Below are 21,853 nucleotides of genomic sequence, written 5' to 3'. Positions count from 1 at the left end.
AGATAACATAAACACATAACTTAAATGCATAGTACGCTCAATGGATAAAGGCATAAAACTGAGATACAACCATTACTTGCATCCTTGTAACAATTATAGAACATAGCTTCCTCTGCCAACGAGCTCAAATTTTTTTGAGAAACATCACAATTGCATGTCAACGATGATCATGTAAAAACTCATCCTAACTTATAGTTCTGGTTTGTCTGTGAAGTACAAGAGAGCTATTGATGCATGTGCTTCGCACCAAACCAGCAAGGCATTTATTTCAGAACAGAGAAATAGGTAGAAACAATCTCGATCAACAAAAGCAGAAGGCATTATAAGGTCATCTTATGTTCAGGGACGTATCGAATTCTTGTCTTGGATTTCTTGAATGGAACTTCCTCAACTGTGAACCATAGCCATAAACTACTCAGTGTGCAAGATACAGGTAAAGATAAACCCGCTAAATATACTACAAATTTATAACATTCAAGAATGTTAAATATCTATCAAACTGTATTGCTTTGAAAACCTGCTATTTGCCAACAACAGACTTGTAACCAATTGCCTACTAGTCAGGAAAGTAAATAGAGTCAAACTGCACAGTTTTTTCCTTATAAAAAAAATGACAAATTTTATTCCATCTCCTGGCCAGGAAGAGCATGCATAAGCATTTGTGGCGATTCAAGCTCAGTTAGCAACGGTCCCCTTGCCTCCACACATCTCAATTTTCGGTTACTTGCTAGCAACCCAAATAGTCCAAGACTCAAAACCAGCACCACAGTGGCATGCACAGTGAAGATGAAATGCATCAATGTGATACCCCTCAGACTATCCTCATCAAGATCACAATGAACATCGACATTCTCGAGAGATGGTGAAGAAAGTGAAATCTTTTTACACCCCTTCAACATAAAAGCATCAGTGTACAAAGAAAATCCAGCTTGCAGCAGCCATGTACCCTTAAAAATCAATCCCGAAGAGAGCAAAAAATCGGCAAAAAGGCAGTTGGCTTAACTGACAAGTACAGGCAAGCACCTACGCAAACGAGAGTTAATGCACCCAAGAATCCGTAGACGACTCCACCAAGACCCCCAATTCCTTTACCGAACACTGAATACTCCACGAGAAAGCAAATGGATCCGAAAATGAAAACAAAACTCTCATTCACCAGAGATGAGCCCAAATACTCCTGAGCTAAAATGAGAAGGATCAGGACCCAGAATATCAAAAGTGCAATGGATTGCAGGGAAAACGCAAATCGGTAGGTGGGGTGACCGGAAAAAGATAAGAAGATGACAAACTCAGAGAAGGAAGCGATAGGGAGGGCTACAAGGAGGAAATAGAGATCAATGTTCTTCCATGCGGGGTGAGAGAAATACCATAGTTTGGATCGGAAATTGGACGGGCTTTTCAGGTAAAGGGAGGAAGAAAATAGCAAGCGGCGTATACCAACGGGGAATAAGAAGAGGAAACCTGAGAAATGGGTCGCCACCGATGCCATCAGTTAGGCTTGCCAGCCTTCGTCTCTGTTCCGTTCTGCTTCACGTTGACATTTGCTTGTGGCCGTCTGGAATCAGAGGAAAAGGAAAACTCGGCGTCGACCACACAGAATACCGTGGCTGACTGACACGTCGGCGTCAGAATGAAGTTTGAGAATTACAAAAAAAACAAAATAAGTTTCAGAAATTATTATTTTTTTTATTTTAAAACTTGTTTGGATTGTTATTGAGATTTTTTAATAATTATTTTTTTATTAAAATCTCTTCGTAATTCTCCTCTTATATTTATATATCAAATAAATATCCTCAAACTTACTCCAATACATTAAAAAAAGCATGCTTAGTTACACCTAACACTTGGAACTTTACAAATTAATAAAGATATTAATAATAATAAAGTTCGTGAAGCCATATTTTTAATAATACAAGTCTGTGTTTTCCGAAGTGCTATTACGTCTAAACGCTGAACTGGTTTATTGAGCTTGTGCACGTAAACAGATACCACAATGTGCAAGAATAAAAAACACAAGAATGGGGCATAGAAAGCATTACGCGTGCGGAATGTTAGCAATCTCCCACGATCTACTACTTTTAATCATAATTATGACGTTATTTATAGTTTTTAATATAAGTCTTATAACTAGTACCAGGGAGGGTAGGATATAATTATGATCTCCAAGACAAAAGGACCAAAGAAAGAACATAGCCGAGGTTGACAAATGAGACTGCAACGCCGACATGTTGGACTGCTGGTGGTCGGAAGAAGCACGTGCACACCAAATTTAAGGTTGCTAATGCCTCGCGGAATGGTGATACATGCTTGCCTGGATAAGAAAAAAAGGGTTGCTACACTGCCCACCGTCCCTTAACCATCACCACCTGTGCTTGGGTTCGCTCCAATGTATTTGGACTAGAAAGAAGTCCACATATTTAACCCCAAATTCAAAGACATTGAATTTGATGGTTATTTTTCTCTCTGTAATTTTCATCCTTCAAAGCGAGGGTCGGAATTATGCCAGATGGATTCATCCAACGGTGGTGGTGGTGATGAAGTTGGGCCCACGAGCGACAGACTACCCATTAGAACTCGAGATCAAGATATTCTGAGAGTAAGCCACAGGGACCACACTCACAAAATTGGGTTGAATCCAATGCATTCATGAGTTGCTCTAGAATCTTGGACTAACAAAAACCATAGCTAAAAATCAAAGCCACCAGATTGTGTGGTTCCTAACGTTTCCTTCTTCTCCACCACACTACCCTCCAAGATATGAACCACTGGCACAAAAATTTACACCCAAAACCCCCATCTTTCACACAAAGCTAATAAAACCCATCACCAAGCACCCATCTATCTCCACCTCTAAAATCAACAACAACTAGCATCTTCACCGAGAGAGGTTTGGTTTCCGAAATGGCTTCTGCAATTCCTGCGATTGGGTCTTCCTTCTATGGAAGTTGGGGAGCTTCTTCAATGGCGGGTGAGGATTACAGCGTGTTGGTGAAATCGGTGCCTTCACAAGTTCGATTTGGGGGCGGGAAGGCAGTGAGGTGCCAGCCCATGATGAAGAACGTCAATGAAGGGAAGGGTCTGTTTGCCCCTGTTGTGGTCCTCACCCGCAATATCATTGGCAAGAAGCGATTCAACCAGCTTCGAGGCAAAGCCATTGCTTTGCACTCTCAGGTATGCCTCAATTCTTTCACATGTTGCTGCTTAGTTGCTCGGTCTCTAAATTTTAAGGATATATTTTGAAATTTGGGAGAAAAGAAGCTGGTGGAATATGTTTTGTATTGATTTGTGTTCATATCATATGCATATTGAGAGTACGTTTGATTTGGACTGACTGGAAACTACAATTTTCAAGTTTCATTTGAACCTTTATTGCTTTTGTTTGGAAAATTGAGCATGAGATAGACAAAGCTTTTAGAAGGGAAATGTTCAGCTAATTAGTTCTGAAGTCTGAGGGGAATTCTGTGTCCATGATTAGACGAAGACAAGTGAACTAATTAAAATTGCATGCAAACTCAGGTACCACTGCGTTAGAAAGTGTAAAAAGCCCCCCAACTTCAAAGAATCCTTTCATGGCTGCACTATAGTGTGATTTTGAGCACGTAACAATGTGGTTTTTCAACAATTTTGTTTGAAGCAGCTAGTGTTTTTAAAATCTGGTCATGCTGAATTTTAGGCAGAGAAGGTGGCAAAAACTGAGTGGTAGGGAGGAGACGAGATGCAGAATTTGCTAATATGGTTTGAATTGTGTGTCAGGTAATAACGGAGTTCTGCAAATCAATAGGAGCAGATGCAAAACAGAGACAAGGACTGATTAGGTTGGCCAAGAAGAATGGAGAAAGGCTTGGATTCCTTGCATAAAGGATTTAGCAAATTGTAATCATCATCTTCATGGGGTGAAGAGTTGAAGTTTGAACTTCATAAATGTCACCTTTTCACATGAGAATGTAAACTAGGAACTCATCTCCACTCATGCAACCTTCATTCTTCAATTATACTTGTCTTATTCTGTTCTTTATATACAAAAGATCAAATTAATAAGGCCCTTCATCTATTGCCATCCAATAAATGGCATCCACTTTATTTGACCTTTATCCCTCTGATATTTATTCATCGTCTCATTGAATTGACATAAAATTACAAGCAATAAAAGAAATAACTCCACTCCTTAATATAAGAGTTTGTTTAATATTTATTTTAATCCTAAATGTAAAACCTCAATCCATTTTGTTTCTTATATTTATTAATTTTTTTCCAAGATAATTCTTATAATAATGATACTTTTAACAAATATACTTCATTAATAAAAATACTTTAAGAAAAACAACACTTATTTATCACAAATAATTAATTTAATTAATTTTTTTAATTTATTCAAATTAATCAACTAATTTTTATATTAAAAATCAGAACTAGTACATATATAACGGTTTTTCTGACTCATCAGGTTGACTTGATTGCTAACGCAGATTTATGTTAGTCTGATTTTAAGAGTAAAATAACCAAAAACCATAGTTCAATATGAAACCAAACACACCATGCATCTAGAATTTGGCCTCAAAATGAACTCCCGTTCTGTTTCCCTTCACCGATGTACTCATTTGCATCAGTTCAGAAGGAGCTTGAGTGATTCTTCAAACTTTTTGTTTGGGGGGGGGGGGGGATGAACAAGAAAAACTGCACAGAATCAGTACAAATCGCGGTCCATGTTGATGCAAAACATTCTATAGTGCTACAAAAATCAATATTCTTTTGGTAATACATCCAGAAGAGAGCAAGGGAAAAAAAACAAAGGAAACTAATGTTTGAACCAAAAATCTATGCTCTAATACACATGGCACAAATAGGTTAAAAGACTGGCATAAAAGCAAGGAACGATCCACTAAGAGATCACACACTGTATCGACTCTTTGCTGATCTATCCCTCTTCGAATCATCCTACACCATGTAGAGAAAATTAAATTACGGATAATATTATTTGATAGTCAATCTGGAAAAAAAAAAAAAGAGTAGAGCAGAAATATACATGAGCGCTGTAATGGATCTTATCATTGACGTCAATGATCTCCTTCCATTTCCTCCCAATGCTCATCTGCACACATTTCAAAACCGTAACAATCTCACATCAAAAGTGACGTGATGAGTTTTGGTAAACTAACTTCACAATCGGATGAACAAAACATATCACTGACTTTGGCAAAGAAGAGATGTAACTAGTCAGAACAGAATCAATACAATTCTGGAACTCGTTGAATCCGCAGGGACACTACGTTATCAATTGATATTAAAAGACACATAAACAAATATAAACAGGCCGTTCAATCATAAATGCACTGTAGAGTTATTGATAAAATTTGGAATACGACATCGGACACATACACCCTTGAGAAGACAACCTGACAGTATAGGGAAGAGTAAGAGCTGTAACAAATAATTCACTCTTGAATTTAGATTCTTTCAAGAACAAGTAAAATTTGCTAGGCAGGAGAAAAGGGATGGAACAAAAATCAGGGACCCACTCCTAAACTAGACATACTTCGAGTCCTAATACATACATAATTCACGTCCATTTATCTCATATTCAATTTAAACAAGCACGCTATATCCATACCCTTAAACTTGTCTCCTGGTGAAAGATTGAAAGAAGGATGCTAAGAGCCTAAGACATGAGAAATTCACAAATCTAATCAAGATAGACCGAGTCTACCCAAGACTCTCAATCTTTCCCATTCAGTTGCATGTCTTTCCCGGAGTTAAAAGATTGCTGCCTATAAAACTAATGCATCATTAACCAAATCAAATTCCAGTTATAGCAAAATCATCGTTGGCATATAGTGAGCTCCTTTCCAGTTTCCAAAATCACAAATCTTCCATTTTCTTTAATGGAGATCCCAAATGATTTTGAAATAGTACCAGCTCCATATTCAAAGGTTTTGACTCTCTCTCAATTTATGCAATTACATTAGACCATGAGGACATCATGGTTAAGCCCAAATCATTAGTAATAACAAGTCAACTACATGAAGAAGACAGGATGGCTTTTACATGCCAGCATATAGTCGTAGACGGATCTGAGGAGATGCTCCCCTCTCCCCCACCCCCACCCAGAAAAATAAAATAAAATAAAATAAAAACAACTTCCCCACCAACATGCAAAGATGAATAAAAATGGCAGAAGAGTGTGCTCCCCAACCCCCAGGGGCGATGTTGAACTTATATAAAACAATTATGTAATTTCTAACACGGGGCAGTGCTTGGGAAAGCGGCAAAATCATTTACTTTTCCTATGAGATGACTATAGGTATCGTCCATTCTGAGAAGTTCAACATAAACTCAACTATCGATGGATTTTACAACATAAAAGGATGCTATACTATAAACAAATTACTTTAAGTGACGTTGCAAGTATTAGTTAGAAAGAAACCAGACCTGCGCAGCCTCGTTTGCTGCTGTCTTTGTCCATAATGAAATTTTGTCCTGCCTCTGGCGCACACTGGCAACCACACCACATATGTCCTCACCCTCATCAAATTGCTCCCCAATCAAAGCCATTAACTATAGAACAAGAATCAAATAATTAAAAAAAACTGTATATAAGATTCTCATGTATTTTGCCAAAAGAACAGAATGGCCAGCAATATCATTACAGTTTCAAGCCACATGGTATCCAAGATAGCCTTTCTGCTGCAGGCCGCAGTCCACTTTCCTCCACTAGCGCACTCAGGATCTTCCCATTTCGGTTCAATTCCAGTTTTGAACAGGTGGAAATCCGCATTGCCAGGCAGTTTGCTGGGCTTAAATATCTGGTCATACAAACTACAGGAGGATATTACGTTACAAATGTCTTGTTATTAGCAAATCTGATGCAAAAGAGTAACAACAGAAATCTCTTAAAACCCCATAGCATCATTTGATCCCATGCTTTGTATATGAAAAACTTTTCTAAACAAAACATACAGAAACTTCGAGACGGTGGATCAACAGAGCCTCTCCCAACAAAACAACCTCAGGAGATCTATGATCTCATCAAACTTTCGTCTAGCGGCCCTTGAAATTCTCCGAATCCATAACGACCAGCTAAATCTCCCGCAAAAAATATAAAAAGAAATGAAAAAAAAAAAATCACGCGATAGGAAAACGTACCACCAGAACTCCTCGACGGTGTCAAAGGTGTAAACCTTGCGAAGCGAGGTTCCCCAAGCAGCACCTTGCTTAGACTTTGTTTGATTATCGAACCAAAAAGTCCACTTTCTATCCAGTGTATGCTTGGAACCTGTCTCCGGCGCCACCGCCTCCGTCGACGCGGCCACAGCTTCAGCACTTTCAACTACTGCTTCGCTCGCCATCCCTTCCGCGGAGAACAAAGGCTGACAAATCTGAGGTTTAATGACCAGATATTATTGTTCTTCCCCCGCTTTTGGGCTCTTTATGGGTCTAAGACTAAACCCTCATATTGGGCATATGACTATATAGCCCAAAGATGTTAAGGAATATCATCAAGAAAGATTCATGTCCCAGCACTAATTGTAATATTGGTACTAGGATTGAGTCTAGTAAAAAAAACTAGTCCTTCACAACGTAATGAACCTAGATTCGAATCCCAGCTGGAAGAGATGCCTACATTTAGTACCAGATAATGCCTCGAATATGATTGCTTTCAATAGAAAGATGCCTATACTTTAGCAACAAAAAAAAAAGTAATATTGGTTGTCATGACTTGAGTTTTGATCCTTAGCTCATTACAAGTTTAGAGAGATATTATGCTTAAGGCTGCTATATCACCTGTAATTTTAGTTGCCTTAGTATTATTTTGAGTTAAAGGGATACTTTTAATAACTATTATAATGAAAAAAGTTATTCTAATCGAGAGGCCTTTTTTAATTGAATTTCGATGGTTCTAAAAGTAAAATTAGATTCAGTGAAGTGCTGGTCAAAAAAATAAAAATTAGATTTAGTGAAGAAATACAATTGATCTTTATATGTATAAAAATATCACTGTTTATTATTTTCTGAAATTATGTGTTTCTTGACTCTTGTCCAATATATTCCCAGTTTTACTTTTCAACAGTTGCTAATGATTTCGTAAAATGCACAAACTCTTACTCCAAGAAGTGAAAGGATAATTTGCTAACTTAATAATTTAAAATATAGAATTAATCAATCTAACAATTTCTTTCATAGAAAGAAGTATTAATCTGGGAAAGTTATTCCTTATGTAGGCCTAATAATAATGCTTAGACATGAACCAGTGACACCTCCAAAAACGTCAGTTTCATGCTAGGTATGTGAAAAGGATGGGAATGTAGAATTCAGAGCATAAGCAGCAAAGACAGCATGTACATGCATGAACACTGTAAAAGATTCAACAGATATGCATCATAAAATTACGCATGCAAGCCACGTAAATCTGTGGAGCTTTGCTGTCTCTTGCCTTTTGTGTACATCTAGATGAACCTTCTCTTCTCTGCTTCTCAACCCCATTATCTGCAACTAAAATGAACGTTCATGTTCTTCAAAAAGTATAGCATATATACTAGCCCTGAGTATTGTAGCCAAAGAAAGCTTGAGGAAGAAGAGTTTCAAACATAATGGAAGGAGAGATAGAAAGGGAATCACTCATAACTGAGGCTTACAATGCACCCGTTACTGCACAGAGAAGGGTCAGAGATGACTTGGAACCTTTTCTCCCCAAGCCATGTAAGTAGTTTCATTTCATTGCTCATCTTTCTCATAGACCTTTTTGTGTTTTTCAATTTTGTGGAAAAAGAAACAGACTGCCTTCACTAACATAACACTTCGTTTTTCATGGGTCCATGTGTTGGCAGACATGCCCAGAGCATTGACAGCTCCCGACACAAGACACCCACATGGTACTCCACAACATAGGCACCACAACTTGACTGTTCTTCAGCAGCACTGTGCCTTTTTTGATCGAGATGACAATGGAATTGTTTACCCTTGGGAAACTTACATGGGTAAGATTTAAGAGCTGTTGTTGTTTGCTGATAGCCATTATGATTTTTCAACTGTCCTAAAACTTACAAGGGTAGCGCACGGTCGTCCTCCCCCCCGCCCCAAAAAAAAAAAGAAAACGTCATGCTTAACTTGTTAAAAATAGATTCTCAAAAATCTGTTTTTGACATGTTCAGGGCTGCGAGCAGTTGGATTTAACATCTTTGCCTCTTTCCTTATGGCAGTTTGCGTCAATTTGTCTATGAGCTATCCTACTCAGCCTGTAAGTCATTCATCCAACTCATCTTAGAAAACAAGAAAGGGAAAAAAAAAAAAAACAGAGAAATGTGATCTAAAATTTGATCTATCTTCTGTAAGTTCCCTTGGTGATTTAGTTCCTCATGCCTACTTTGTTCCATTGTTCCTTCAATTGTAATCATGTTTAAGAGTAATATATGCATTTACCATACAATTTAAGTTTGAACTTCGGAGTGCACAAATGGCTATAAGCCTATGGAATATATAAACAGTAAGAAAAATGCAATTTTGCAGAGTTGGATACCTTCTCTTTTGTTTCCGATATATATACACAACATTCACAGAATAAAGCATGGGAGTGACGCAGGAGTTTATGATACGGAAGGACGGTAGGCAATTATGAGTAGCTAGTTGTCACAATATGTCAAGCACGCAATTTGATTACCGAGCGTTTGACAATATGGCTTAATGAAACTGCAGCTACGTACCAGCAAATCTAGAGCACATGTTTAGTAAGTATGCTCGCACAGTGCCTGACAAGCTCACACTTGGAGAGCTCTGGGAAATGACCGAGGGAAATCGAAATGCATTTGATCCCTTTGGCTGGTAAATATGTATACCTTTTTTTCAATTGCCTTGTCATATGGTATTTTGTTAATAGTTGATTTACTTTATATAAATGGCAATATGGAACTAAAATGACAGCATTCCTCACATGAAAGCTTCTTGGCCCTTGAAAGTTCTCAAGTCTGAAACATACTAATGGAATGTGTTTTTAGGGTTGTATCTAAAATGGAATGGGGGTATCTGTACCTTCTTGCTAGAGACAGTGAAGGTTTACTTTCTAAAGAAGCAGTAAGGCGCTGCTATGATGGGAGTTTATTTCAATATTGTGCCAAAATGCGGGCAGGTAACTTGGGTTGAAGCAATTAGGAGTATATGGTAGACTCTGCTGTTTGGTTTGATTGGTCTGATTAGCGATTGATGCTGTAAATGAAAGGTGAACTCATGGCATCTGATGTGAAAATCTTGGAACATTAGCTTTGAGATCGACTCATCCATGAGCTCTGATAGTTCAATACCATCACTTCACAGTCCTGTATTACCACTCGTTTTAATTTGTAACTGGTTCATGTAATGTAGTTTTTTTCATATCAGTGAAATGCCACTACAATGTTAAACTTACCTACTTTATTCAGTTTCTGCAATTTGAGACAACAAATTCTACAATGAAGAGGCATAAAGAAAACCCAGCTGGCTGGCTTCTGTTTCCTTTAAATGGGAGCTTATTTCTCACATCAGATGCTGCTTTTATGAGACTCAGAAAAGGGTAGAAAAGAATACTATTATGTTACGTAGCATATTAGGCAACATAGTACATTGGATTTGGCAGTTTAAATGTCCTTCCAGCGCTTGGAAGCCCTTCAATGCTGCTGTATTGGTCCCCAACAATGCCCCAAATGCGATAGCCCTCACCGATTAGTTTTTTCCTCGCATCAGACTTGTATTTCTGTACTGATACCAATTCATCAGCATAATCTCTGCAAAAATTCAAACACCAGCCAGAAAATGAAATCAAAGAGGGTAAGAACATATACAGTAGCAATGGGATATACTAAAGGAAGGAAAGGGATGTACTGACCTCAATACAAGACCAGCCCAGCCATGATAACCAACCCGGACAAGGTTGTCAATGGTGGCTGCTCTGAGATGCTCTCTCCTTGCAGAAACCAAAATGATCTGAACTCCTCTGGACTTCAGTTCATTGAAAAGCTTCAAGGAGTGATCAAGAGCGGGAGCCTTGGCTTTGCTCATCCATTCCTCTAGGGATGTCAAGTTCAATTTATTTCCCCTGTTTTTAATCAAGAAAGCCCATCATTCACAGTGCTTGACTAAGAACTCAAGGAACCGTCTGTCACATTGTCATTTTATAAGTGGGGTGTAATACCATAGTTTATGCTATTGTATATGCCTTTCTGTTTGAAACCAAGGCTATTAGAGTGAAAATGACAACAAACAAACAGCACTTAATGTAATGTGGCCAAGAAGAACTAGTAGATGAGATTGAATCAAAGTTACCCGTATAAGTTTTCTTTGTAGTAAGGAACTGTTGAAAGCAGAGTATCATCTATGTCAAAAATCCAAGCGTCCCTGGAGTCTTTCTTCAGATTGCAGCTGGTGCTAAGATAAACCAAGCATTCCTCAGTGGCAATTTCTGAATCGACTCTGTACTGAGTGGATCTGACATATTTCCCAATGAAGTATGTGCATTCTTCAGGCACAACTTCAAAGTCTCTAATGTTATGCAGTTCAACATTCATTCGCCAACTCACACAATAATTCTTCAAGCTGATCTTCAACCCATTACGGGTCCTCTGGTTCAATATATTCCAATCTGCAGCAGCAAGAGGAATCAAAAGGCACAAGAAACCCAAACAATACCCAAGAATTTTACCCATTTTTAGAAAATAACTCAGTTTGAGGAACTAAATGGATTGGAGACTGAAAGCCTTATTTATGTCTGCCATCGATTCAGCATAAGACATGACCTCACATGGGTTTGCTGGAAACTTGACTTGCTGCGCCGCCTTCACATGCTGCCATCGCTGGCAAAGGCCTTGATGAATTTAGATTGATTATAATCAGGCAATCATGTCTTAAAAACAAAGTTCTATTTTTCATTTTTATATTTTTCCTAGTGCAGAAGGATTTAAACCGTTTGAGATGCCTGAAAGTCACAGGCTACGAACTGACAGGAATACTGTACGCCTCCATTTGTCTAATAAATCCTGCGATTGGGAAATTGGAATCACGTTCTGGTTTTGTTTGTAGTTTCAAGTACATAGCAAGGAACGACAGCAAAGACCGTCCACTTTTTCATGATCTCCACTAAGAAAATGACTAATTATTGAAACCATTGCAATATTCACAAGGATGTGTTCACTTGCTTCATGGAGCATCTCCGTCGACATGGCCATCATGATTCCACTTCATTGATGCCAACTAACATCCAGGTGTTGTCTCCTGAATTCATAGGACAAATATCCACATGTTAAGTTTTTTTTTTTTTATTGATTTGATATTGTTTATTAAATATATTTCATAATTTTGATTCACATTTTTTGGTTAATTGTTTTGATCCTTAAAGTTGAACTTAATGTCAATTCAATTCTTAGTCTATAATTATAATACTTCTAATTTAAATCATGTCATCACGGGCAAGAATAATACTCCTCCAGTCCTTATTATAAGACCCCATTTGACTTTTTATTTGGTCCTAATTATAAAACCCCAATCCATTTTATCTCTTATATTTATGCATTTTTTTCCAAGATAATCCTTCTAATAATGATAGTTTTAGCCAATATACTTAATTAGCAAGGATATTTTAGGAATGACAACACTTATTTATTATAAATAACCAATTTAACTTACTTCCTTAACCTCCTCAAATAAGTCAATTGGATCTTATAATTAAGACCGGAAGAGTAGTTTGTTAGACTTTTTATAAAACATTTAATTGATGTAATTGATGGAATCAGCTATATAGTTTTTCGCAAAATGTATTCAAGTCATCTCAATTGCGACTTCACATGTCAAGCACGTCAGATAAATACAGACTATTTTGCGGTGTATTATTCAATGTGATCGTGGCTCATAGCCAAAGAATGAACAAGTTAAAAGCTAAACATAGTCAGGATTTAGAAAATTTTGACAGAGGAGTCATACATCGTCCAATGAACCCATTCAAGACTTATTGGGTTGAAACTTTCGAACAGGGTAAAATCCTGGCTGCTCCAATTGAAGGGTACATGGAATAGAAAAACGAGTAGGAAGTAATACAGATACTCGTGAATGCTTCGAATCCTTTGGCAGCGTGCTGAAATCACTTGAACCTTGAAAGGAATTATTATAATTTAGACAAATCAAATGTAACTCAACGTTAATTTCGGTTGAACTTACAATGTGATGGGTAGTAAAGTTCATGATTCACTTTTAAAAGTTATAAATTAAAGTGAAATCAAATAATTTCAAGTCATATTTAATATTTCTTTGCTAATGGATAAATCAACAAGTAGAATATTTCACATCATTCAATCCCAAACTCTGTAGTCGGAATCAAAAGTCGAAGACAGCTGTGTTGCCTTAACCGTCGAATGGAAAATTATGATATTGAAAAAAAATAGTTGAGAAGTCAACAAGATCCATTTGATAAATGGCAATCTTTCTAGCTATTCTGAGCTCTAACATAATGATTACACTGACTGCAGCAATCCCGGGCCTTCAATTGGTCGGGTTATGGCTGTACCTGTAGCTGAAGAAAAAGATAATCAGTTTGAATCAAATGAAGAGCAGGGGAATCATGTTACATATCATGAGCCAATTGAAATTAGGTAGGTAAGCTAACAAGTATTAGAATTCTCTTTGTAAACATTTTAACTAGCCCCAACAGATAATTGGATTTGTGATATTCCTCAATAATTTGAGTATTTTAACCCCCCCCCCCATTTGATAAAACCAAAACAATGATCTAACAGAAACTTGAGAAGTAATGACTATTTTAAATATAATCAATGACCAAAGAAGAATAACGTCTTGTAAATATTGTAGAGCCCCAATGGAGCAGATGTCAGCACTAAAAAGGCCAGCACATCTGTAACGATGGACTCTGTTAATTTTCCAGACTTGTAACTGTATCAACCATTGTGCGTTATGGGAGATACATGACTTAAGTCTGGGGAAAGCAATGTTTTTCAGGGTACCAGAAATGAAGGACTTAAACATTCAGAAGGCACATGATATTCATTTTTATAATAAATTTATTTAATCAAATCTTTCTAAAGCAACAATTATATCACATCGGGCATTCCACATCTTAAAAGAAATCAAACTAATAACAAAATTCACAGCCAAGAAACAAAAAAAGATAAAGCAAAAGGCATGTTTCAATATTGACAAAGTACAGTAGTTGATAGGAAGTAAGGCTGGGATCATGGGAATAATGATATATCAACCATTGAAAATAAAAACAGGACAAGGAGCAAACAGAAGATGTATCGAACAGCGAAAAGTTGGATCCCATTTAAGAGACATCCAACTAGATATATCCGATAACATTTATGTAGCTGGCTCTAGAAGCATCCATCATTATATGCACATCAATATGCACAAATCAGGACACTGTTTAGAGTTGAACCAGCGATATTTATACATTCTTTATGCCCCCTAACTCACAAAGAAAATCATTGCTTGAAAAAGTTGTCTGATTGCCTCTACATAAGCACTGCAAGTCTGTCACAGATTTACCCAAACCAAACAGAAGATATAGTCACCAGAAGTTAAAGCATCCATTCAAATATGAGCTTTTTGGGGAAAACAGCCATAAGACAGTTCTAAAATGACGGATTATCAAATTTCAGATTGCCATCCCGCTCCTCAATAGACGTCTCACAACATCTGTTAAAAGCAAGACAGGATAATAGACACGACGACACCAACCCAATGAAAGTGCATGTGACCTCTGAAATACATGGAGATACAATCCTTCACCACATTGCAAGGTCTCACAGTCAAAGAGGGCAAAACATTCTTCCTGAGATCAGGGCCCCCCTTTCTTAATAGCAGCCCTAATAGTGCCACCAAGTCAAGTAAATGGCAATCTACTCAGGCGACCTTTGATGCCCATCAGCTTCACCAATATAATGTAGATATTTTATGCTGGTGATTTCAACAAAGATTAGGGACATCCTGATCTTGTTACCAGCAGTATCTGCAGATCCTAAAAAGCAGATAATACAAATAGTTTTATTGTTTTCTTCGACCCATAATTTACAAAGCGAGAGATCTAACCCTTAACTATGGATTCGGACAGTACCATGACAAAATATTCTTCAATAACCACATACGTTTAACCAAATATTACTTTCAAAATGAGCATGAGCCATTTCATTTGATGTCAAATATTCAGGCTTGCTAGAAAACATACTTAGGTTTTCCAAGAAATACATTTTCTAAGCAATACATTATTTATACACACGCATAACCAATTGAAATAACAAAAACTAAGCATGTCCCGCGAACTGACCTCCCTTCGCAATCTTCTGTCGCTGTTAGCTAGGACAAAGGGCTTACTGAATGACATTTATAAGGAGCCTTATATTAGGGAAGTCCGGGTTAGAATTCTAGGAGGCTTTTTCAATTAGGTTTTAAGGATTCGAGTCAGGCGTTATTGCCATGCAGGCTTGCCTCATTGTTTTTTTTTTTTTTCAATTGTTGAAGTTTTGTTCTTGCAAGGGTCTAACGCCAACTTCCTCCAATTTGCAGCCCACAACAAGATACTACTTCTTTCCAGTCAATGGGCTAGGCCCTCCCATGAGCTCTTATTTATTGTCCATGAAATAGTTTAGGCCTTTTTCGAACCCATGACCATGTTTCCAGCTTGAGCTTCTCTGATTCATTGTCCATGAATCAGCCATGATTTGACTCTTGAGAGCTTCTTCGTGATTTTTTTTCCTTCGTGATTCACTGAATACTTTCTTATTATAAAATGATGGAGAAAAAATAGATAGAGAGGTAAATCTCATATTGCGACAAACAAAAATCTCATTTTTATAGAACTTACAGTGGACATATAAAAAATACCCTTCTCACACAAAAAAAATACATTTATTTCAGGAATTCAGGTTGGCTTCTTGGTGAAGAAGTTTAGGAGTTGGAAATCAGTTTTTATTTTCTCTAAACTAGAAAAAAGCATAACCCAAAAAAAAAAAAAAACACCATGGACTTCCTTGGGACAATTGCGGACCAGCTGTTAACAAGAAATCAGTGAAATTTGTCAGAAAAATCCAAGATGAGTTAAATCCTTAAAAATGTTATCTTTTTTAATTGATTTGTCGACTTTTATCTTATTGACATTTCTTCTCTACATTATTTTTGCTCAAACGCGTAAGATTTGGCACTGCCCTACAGGCCGCAAAGAAGCAATGCCATTAAGCAACAAGGGTAATTGGGTAAACACAGTACAGAGGTTCCCATCAGAAAAGTGGCAACCACTGTTTTGTGCCAAGAAGCCAAAAAACAAATGCAGAAACTCCAATATGCCCCAAATCTGAGCTTAATGACCCATTATAGTAGTATGTATAACTATCTTCAAAAACCTCTCATATAGAGGGGTAACTCAAGCTACCTTAGGATAACAACCTTGTACAAACCCAAAACAATGCCAATATTTTCCAAATATTCTTCATCAAAAGATTTTACATTCTTTCCCTTTGAAAAAAGAACGAGGGTAAAGGATGGTTACAAATCATTCTAGTCTAGGAATTGAAAATGGGAAAACAAGCATAGCTAGTTCTCCCAAATTAGTTAACCTCTACCAGTATGAATAAATAAAAGCCATGAACAAAGGAGTAAAAGCCTGATTCTTGTATAAACTCCTAAATCTTCTCAGTAATTTCTATTATAATACAATTAAAAGAATTATGACTGACTAAATAACTTCAATTCCTGACTTTAGTTATCACAGATCCTGTCCACTGGCTGGCCGAAGAGTAGGACTCTGTGAATGAACTATTGCCACGGCGATGGACAAAGATTGCAGTGGCGACAAGAGTGGTTGAAAATGAATATAATACAAATCATCATGAACTTTCACCATCCTCAAAGTGGAGCTGACCTCGCCTGATCCCTGAAAATTTGAAGGACGGCAACAACAAACTCAGACAAAGACTTTATATGTACAGCAAATGTGGAAAGCATAATGCAGTAAAACATATGGAACTATTAAAAATTAGACCTTGGTGGCCATTGGATCAATCAATGAACAATGGTCATTATCATATCTATTCATAATTGCAAAAAAAAAATTTCTTAAAAAAGAAGAAGGTAATCACAATATCATTTACCCCAATTCTATTTAGTTATATTGATATTAGGTGTAATGTCAGTATGAACTACAGCAAAAAAACATCAAACATGATATGAGAATATTAACAGACCTGCTTAACTAAATCAACTGACTTGCACTCTCCTTGCATATCTACTTGAGGGAGAAAATCTCTTTCAAACGATCTCCTCTGGAGTACTGTCAGAGGGCAACCCTCATCCCAGCCACCACAGTCACAACAGCCCCCAGATCTCCATCGATCTATCAGGCTAGACGGGCCGCCTTTTCTTGTTCTTGGGCCACCATGTTGGCCTGCTGGTATTAGAATGTTCATGCCAGGCAAGCAATCACTGGTTTTTTGACTACTTTCAGAAGGCAATGTAGTTTGCTTGACTCCAGATTTGTTGAGAAAATTTAAACCCCAACCTCCTACCTTGCCAGGCCTGCCATAAGGAAGAAGATCTTTCACAACAATAGCAGCCAACTCAAAATTTGGTGGAACATTAGTTTCTATTACATCATTCTCACGTAGCGCATATGACTTCAAAGGACAACTTTCCACTATGGCACCAGATCCGCCAAAGTTTGAGAGAGCTCTGCGTTTTGATGATGGACTAGTTCTGAATACTTGTGACACCTTTGACAACCCCTTGTTCTTCCTTTGAGTATGACTTGAAGCATATATCTCTCTGTCATGATTTTCATTGTTACCAAATACCACAAATGCAGTTTCTAAAACTTTATAATTGTTTGGGCCAAGTGTAGAAGTTGTTGATACATTCATCTTGCCAACGAGTTGCAAATCATTGTCAGGGATCTGACAGCCCTTTTGGCCACCCCTTTTCCTATAGAACAAGTATACATAGTCCAAAGCCTTAACATCTGCTGGATCTACCTTTCTCAATATGGCCATATAGACCTCCTTTTGATCATCTGTAGAAAAAACAAAATGAGGAATTCCTTTCCTCCATTTGCATCGAAGCATTGCATGAGAAGGAATAGGAAAAGTAGATGATAGCTGGTCAGAACAAGTAGAGCCTGAGCTGGAAGTAGAGGCCATATTTCTATTAGCAGAAGCAGAGCAAAACTTGTGGCTTTTCATCATCGGTGCTTCCTTTTCTAGTTTATGTGAGGAGATACTCAAACCACTAGGAGAGTCCGTGAAATCATAGCATAGAAACCCTTTATCATCAGTTAAATTCATCCTGCTGAACCTGTTATTGCTATCTGAATGCTGAAACTGGTGAAACAGAGGATTACTCAATATATTTATCATACTCTTACTCCCCATCACTGTACCTAAAGTCCAGTGTTCTGAAGCTTGATCATTTATACCTCCATTCCTAGTCCCAGCTGCTTCAGGACATTCAAAGAATAGCTCACCTGAATCACAAGCATCCCCACGAATCAAGTCAGCATAGCTTTCTGACAAAATTCCCGTGTTTGTGTATCCTAAATTCACGGGTGTATTGCAGTGACCTGCTTTCAATGCACTCATGTGTATATATTCTAGGCAGCGGCGAAGATATTTCTCATCTACACTCACCACATGCCTTGGTATCCTGTGGTTGAATCCATGAACACGTCGGAAGAATATATCCTTCAAGAAAGCTTTGTTAGCTTGCGACTGGATAATATCTATAACTGCGGTCCTTTGTGAGTTCGCTCTTTTGATCAACTTCTTTGGTTGTGAATCAGAAAATTTTGAAGAGTTATCATCTGATAATTCCCTATCTTTGCACAAGCTATTCATTAAACCCTTTTTCCCAGGACGGCATATGATTTTATTTTCCATTTCACACCTGCAACTAACTATTATGCATTTATGGCAGGCCGTTTCTTTCAAAATCCTCTGCTTTCAACTGAATGTTCAGAGATTCCTGAAAAACAACAGAAATTGTTACGAACCTGGTAAAAGATAACTTGAAATATCAACAAATCAGAACTTCAAAGTGGCATTTTGCTCTAAAGGGTTGACCTATAAGATTTTTCGATACATTGAGAGGCATCTAAACTATGGTACTCTTTTACATATACCATGACATGCAACTTTGGAATTTAAATCAATTAAAAAAAATGGAAAATAAACATGAAAGAGACCATTATAGCACTACAAAGAAATCTGGAAACCATATACATTCTCAATAGAAAATGGAGAATTAATTGACTAAAATGCTCTTAAGTTCAGCAATGTGTATGCATGATTCCAGGATTTACGGAAGCTCAATGAAGATACAATTCCACGAATTAACCACTACTAGACCCACTTACTCAAAATCAACACTTTATTCACCACTGTCTAGGGAGGGTGGGAGGGTCTTTTGAAGAAGTGAGGAAGAAGAAAAGAGCAAGGACGTCCAGACTTCCAGCAATTTGCAACCTTAAACCTCACAAAGGAGGGTCAGTCAATCAATGATTCAACTAACAAACTAAAGTTCGTTATATAGGGTCAGTCAATCAATGATTCAACAAACAATCTAAGGTTGTTATATCCAAATCTATAGAAACAGAAGTGCGGAAAGTACTCCATTAACCCAAAACAAAAAACAAAAAAGCTATAAAAAGGAAGCAGAAAGCATGAGCGACATAGTAATTACTGCTATTACAAAGAACAACTTTCTATTACCAGAGAAACTCGATCCAAGAAGAGTCGATTCCACCTTAGTCAAATGAACACATATAGCCGAAGAGAAAAGGCTGGTTCTTCGAACACCAAGACTCATTTATCCTCAAAATTGGAGCTTTTCATCCCCGGAACCAAGTTCAGAGGACACGCCAGAGAACCCAATTACCCCAAACAGAGTGAAATGAACAGTAAAAGGTCGAAAAACCCAACTTAGCAGCACATGGGAAGCAAGGATCAGCAGAGACACAGCGACAGCCACCACACGTAATTATAATACTAAGTTCCAAAACTCGTTTTTAATAATAATCTTTGGAAAAAGTGAGAAATTGTATAATATTTAACACCACAAGAGAGAGAGAGAGTAGAAACCAGACGACCTAAACGAAAGGAAAGAGTGGCGAAGTGGTGTCATAAAAATGGGGTTCGTGAGCCATGATTGTAGGATGAAAATTCTCCCACTACCCCAGATTGCCCAAAAATCAGGGTTGGCTGGTAGGACCCAAGTTCTCAATCTCGCATCTGGCGAAGTAAGCCGAGTGCCCCAATGTCCTTGTACCAAAAGCTCTTCAACATGGATAAAGGAAATGGGGGTAGTGAGCGACAAAGAAAGATGTCAGATTTTGATGAGCTGGTGCGCATGATAGGGAAGTGAGTCCACTAGAGCCCGAGGAATTTCTGCATGCCACTTGCAACGCTGAGAGGAAAAATATATGGAGGAGATCTAAGAAAAGAAAACAATCAATTTCTTGAAGTCGGAATTTGTGGGGCCAATGCAAAAGAAATTGTTGTTGTTCTTGATGCAGACACTGAGACACATGCATTGATTAAACTTTACATTTGCTTGGGCCATGTGATGGGGGGAGAGAGAGAGCGTGATGTGAACTGGTCATGTGGTGGTCAAGTACATATATTCCTCCCTCATTGACCAACAATTTAATACCTTCCTCGCCCACATTCTCTTACACTTCATTAATGAGGCATCTTTATCTTTAATAAGATATGCATCATCATAGGATAAAATAAAGATACCAGTTTATGTAAATTATGTAAAGATAAAAATATTCTTCGTGCCTTCATTTTTTTTATAAACTCAGATTATTCCCAAATTTTAAACGATTAATCTCTATTAAACCTGAAACCTAAAGGTTAAATCTTTTTTAACAAGTATATTTTTGGGAATTTAAATTTACGTTTTTTAATAAGGTGAGATCGTGTATCATGACATCGGGTTGGAGTATCTTTGGTCTCATCCGTATATAATGTCAAACTAGTTTTAAAATTTTCAATTTTTATCGTGTTCAGATATGTTTAATTTTATCCATACAGTATTACGAAATAAAGACGAATGATAATGGAAAGAAAAAAAGCTTTTTGTTTGTTCCAAAACCGCCAAAGTTATGATTCATGAGGGGGGAATTAGATGCAAATGCGAAAGCTTCCTCCACTCGTGCCAGAGCATGACATTGATAGTTTCCTTCTTGGGTGAGAATCTTCGACATGATTATTCTCTATTCAGGGATGAGAACTGCATTTTTCTTCCAAACATATAAAACGACAAAGACAAAGAAACCATTCACCCACAAACAGTATTCATATTATGACCAGTTAAATCTCACTTCTCAAATTTAAGAGTTCGTGTGAATATTAAAGACGTTTTTGCAAAGTTAATCCCATATGGGTTTGGGTTTGACAAGCCTCAAAACTCATCCAGCAATACACAGATTCCTTGTGAAAAGAAGGAGAAAAGAAGAAAATCATACAGCCAGGCGATTGAGAGAATATCACTCCTTAAACATGATAATTTTCTCTTGTTAGGGGGTGTGTTTGTGGTAATAAATCATTTTCTAGCCCTTTTATTCTGTCAGACTTTATTTAGAAAGCCATGCTCTTTTTCAATCAGGTTAAAGACCAAGTCGGTGCTTTCAAGAGACATCGTTATATTAATTAAAGCTACTTGAAAATACTCATCTTGAAAAGAAAAAGAAAGGGACCTCTGCCGCCCCACAAAAGAATTTTTCCTCTCTTATAATTTTCTGCAATCTGACAACGCATGCATCTAATTAGTATAAAGACGGCATCATTTTTTGATCAAGCAAACTGAATTAATATTGGAGTTTCTGCATCAGGCTTATTAT

General features: G+C 37.4%; 6 protein-coding genes across 7 annotated transcripts; 2 read left to right on the top strand and 4 right to left on the bottom strand.

Moving 5' to 3' along the window:
* Positions 1-620: 620 nt before the first annotated feature.
* LOC114739383 (uncharacterized) lies at positions 621-1,489 on the bottom strand. Its single transcript, XM_028927442.1, has 2 exons — positions 1,034-1,489; positions 621-947 (listed from the first exon to the last, which is right to left on the bottom strand). Exons 1-2 carry the CDS (start codon positions 1,487-1,489, stop codon positions 621-623), a joined length of 783 nt encoding a protein of 260 aa, XP_028783275.1.
* A 1,314-nt stretch (positions 1,490-2,803) lies between these two features.
* On the top strand, positions 2,804-4,048 carry LOC114739386 (protein PROTON GRADIENT REGULATION 5, chloroplastic-like). The gene is made up of 2 exons (XM_028927447.1): positions 2,804-3,171; positions 3,754-4,048. Exons 1-2 carry the CDS (start codon positions 2,902-2,904, stop codon positions 3,856-3,858), a joined length of 375 nt encoding a protein of 124 aa, XP_028783280.1. The 5' UTR covers positions 2,804-2,901; the 3' UTR covers positions 3,859-4,048.
* Positions 4,049-4,681: 633 nt separating this feature from the next.
* Positions 4,682-7,379, bottom strand: LOC114739388 (eukaryotic translation initiation factor-like). The gene is made up of 5 exons (XM_028927449.1): positions 7,141-7,379; positions 6,645-6,813; positions 6,427-6,552; positions 5,024-5,089; positions 4,682-4,935 (listed from the first exon to the last, which is right to left on the bottom strand). The coding sequence occupies exons 1-5, from the start codon at positions 7,341-7,343 to the stop codon at positions 4,888-4,890; spliced, it is 612 nt and encodes a 203-aa protein (XP_028783282.1). The 5' UTR covers positions 7,344-7,379; the 3' UTR covers positions 4,682-4,887.
* Positions 7,380-8,525: 1,146 nt separating this feature from the next.
* On the top strand, positions 8,526-10,541 carry LOC114739385 (peroxygenase-like). The gene is made up of 7 exons (XM_028927446.1): positions 8,526-8,694; positions 8,823-8,972; positions 9,147-9,232; positions 9,502-9,596; positions 9,688-9,813; positions 9,987-10,117; positions 10,366-10,541. Exons 1-7 carry the CDS (start codon positions 8,586-8,588, stop codon positions 10,539-10,541), a joined length of 873 nt encoding a protein of 290 aa, XP_028783279.1. The 5' UTR covers positions 8,526-8,585.
* A 29-nt stretch (positions 10,542-10,570) lies between these two features.
* On the bottom strand, positions 10,571-11,666 carry LOC114739387 (stem 28 kDa glycoprotein-like). Its single transcript, XM_028927448.1, has 3 exons — positions 11,287-11,666; positions 10,850-11,059; positions 10,571-10,748 (listed from the first exon to the last, which is right to left on the bottom strand). Exons 1-3 carry the CDS (start codon positions 11,664-11,666, stop codon positions 10,571-10,573), a joined length of 768 nt encoding a protein of 255 aa, XP_028783281.1.
* A 4,783-nt stretch (positions 11,667-16,449) lies between these two features.
* Positions 16,450-18,928, bottom strand: LOC114739384 (uncharacterized). 2 transcript variants are annotated; one of them, XM_028927445.1, is made up of 3 exons: positions 17,921-18,928; positions 17,205-17,893; positions 16,450-16,894 (listed from the first exon to the last, which is right to left on the bottom strand). In XM_028927445.1, the coding sequence occupies exons 1-3, from the start codon at positions 18,885-18,887 to the stop codon at positions 16,727-16,729; spliced, it is 1,824 nt and encodes a 607-aa protein (XP_028783278.1). In that variant the 5' UTR covers positions 18,888-18,928; the 3' UTR covers positions 16,450-16,726. The 2 variants fall into 2 exon arrangements, with proteins under 2 accessions (XP_028783278.1, XP_028783277.1); XM_028927444.1 differs by having other exon boundaries at positions 17,205-18,926.
* Between the last annotated feature and the right edge of the window lie 2,925 nt (positions 18,929-21,853).

The sequence above is a fragment of the Neltuma alba genome, unplaced genomic scaffold (assembly GCF_004799145.2).
Source record: "Neltuma alba isolate B1F8T4 unplaced genomic scaffold, ASM479914v2 tig00013925_pilon, whole genome shotgun sequence".
Taxonomy (NCBI): Eukaryota; Viridiplantae; Streptophyta; class Magnoliopsida; order Fabales; family Fabaceae; genus Neltuma; species Neltuma alba.
The sequence above is the reverse complement of the archived record's forward strand: the minus strand, read 5'-3'. Positions and strand labels throughout refer to the sequence as shown.

Bases quoted from the DNA above. Each gene is read 5' to 3' on its own strand.
- LOC114739387 (XM_028927448.1), bottom strand. From the start codon at position 11,666: ATGGGTAAAATTCTTGGGTATTGTTTGGGTTTCTTGTGCCTTTTGATT. The intron at 11,060-11,286 runs GTAACTTTGATT...GATTAAAAACAG, and splicing joins TACAAAGAAAACTTATACGG to GGGAAATAAATTGAACTTGA. The intron at 10,749-10,849 runs GTCAGTACATCC...GAATTTTTGCAG, and splicing joins TGGGCTGGTCTTGTATTGAG to AGATTATGCTGATGAATTGG.
- LOC114739385 (XM_028927446.1), top strand. From the start codon at position 8,586: ATGGAAGGAGAGATAGAAAGGGAATCACTCATAACTGAGGCTTACAAT. The intron at 8,695-8,822 runs GTAAGTAGTTTC...ATGTGTTGGCAG, and splicing joins ACCTTTTCTCCCCAAGCCAT to ACATGCCCAGAGCATTGACA. The intron at 9,233-9,501 runs GTAAGTCATTCA...GCAATTTTGCAG, and splicing joins TGAGCTATCCTACTCAGCCT to AGTTGGATACCTTCTCTTTT.
- LOC114739388 (XM_028927449.1), bottom strand. From the start codon at position 7,343: ATGGCGAGCGAAGCAGTAGTTGAAAGTGCTGAAGCTGTGGCCGCGTCG. The intron at 6,814-7,140 runs GTACGTTTTCCT...ATCCTCCTGTAG, and splicing joins ACCGTCGAGGAGTTCTGGTG to TTTGTATGACCAGATATTTA. The intron at 6,553-6,644 runs GTAATGATATTG...CTTGTTCTATAG, and splicing joins ATACCATGTGGCTTGAAACT to TTAATGGCTTTGATTGGGGA.
- LOC114739384 (XM_028927444.1), bottom strand. From the start codon at position 18,887: ATGGAAAATAAAATCATATGCCGTCCTGGGAAAAAGGGTTTAATGAAT. The intron at 16,895-17,204 runs GTCTGTTAATAT...TCAAATTTTCAG, and splicing joins CAGTTGATTTAGTTAAGCAG to GGATCAGGCGAGGTCAGCTC.
- LOC114739383 (XM_028927442.1), bottom strand. From the start codon at position 1,489: ATGGCATCGGTGGCGACCCATTTCTCAGGTTTCCTCTTCTTATTCCCC. The intron at 948-1,033 runs GTTTGCGTAGGT...TTGATTTTTAAG, and splicing joins TCTTGGGTGCATTAACTCTC to GGTACATGGCTGCTGCAAGC.
- LOC114739386 (XM_028927447.1), top strand. From the start codon at position 2,902: ATGGCTTCTGCAATTCCTGCGATTGGGTCTTCCTTCTATGGAAGTTGG. The intron at 3,172-3,753 runs GTATGCCTCAAT...ATTGTGTGTCAG, and splicing joins CCATTGCTTTGCACTCTCAG to GTAATAACGGAGTTCTGCAA.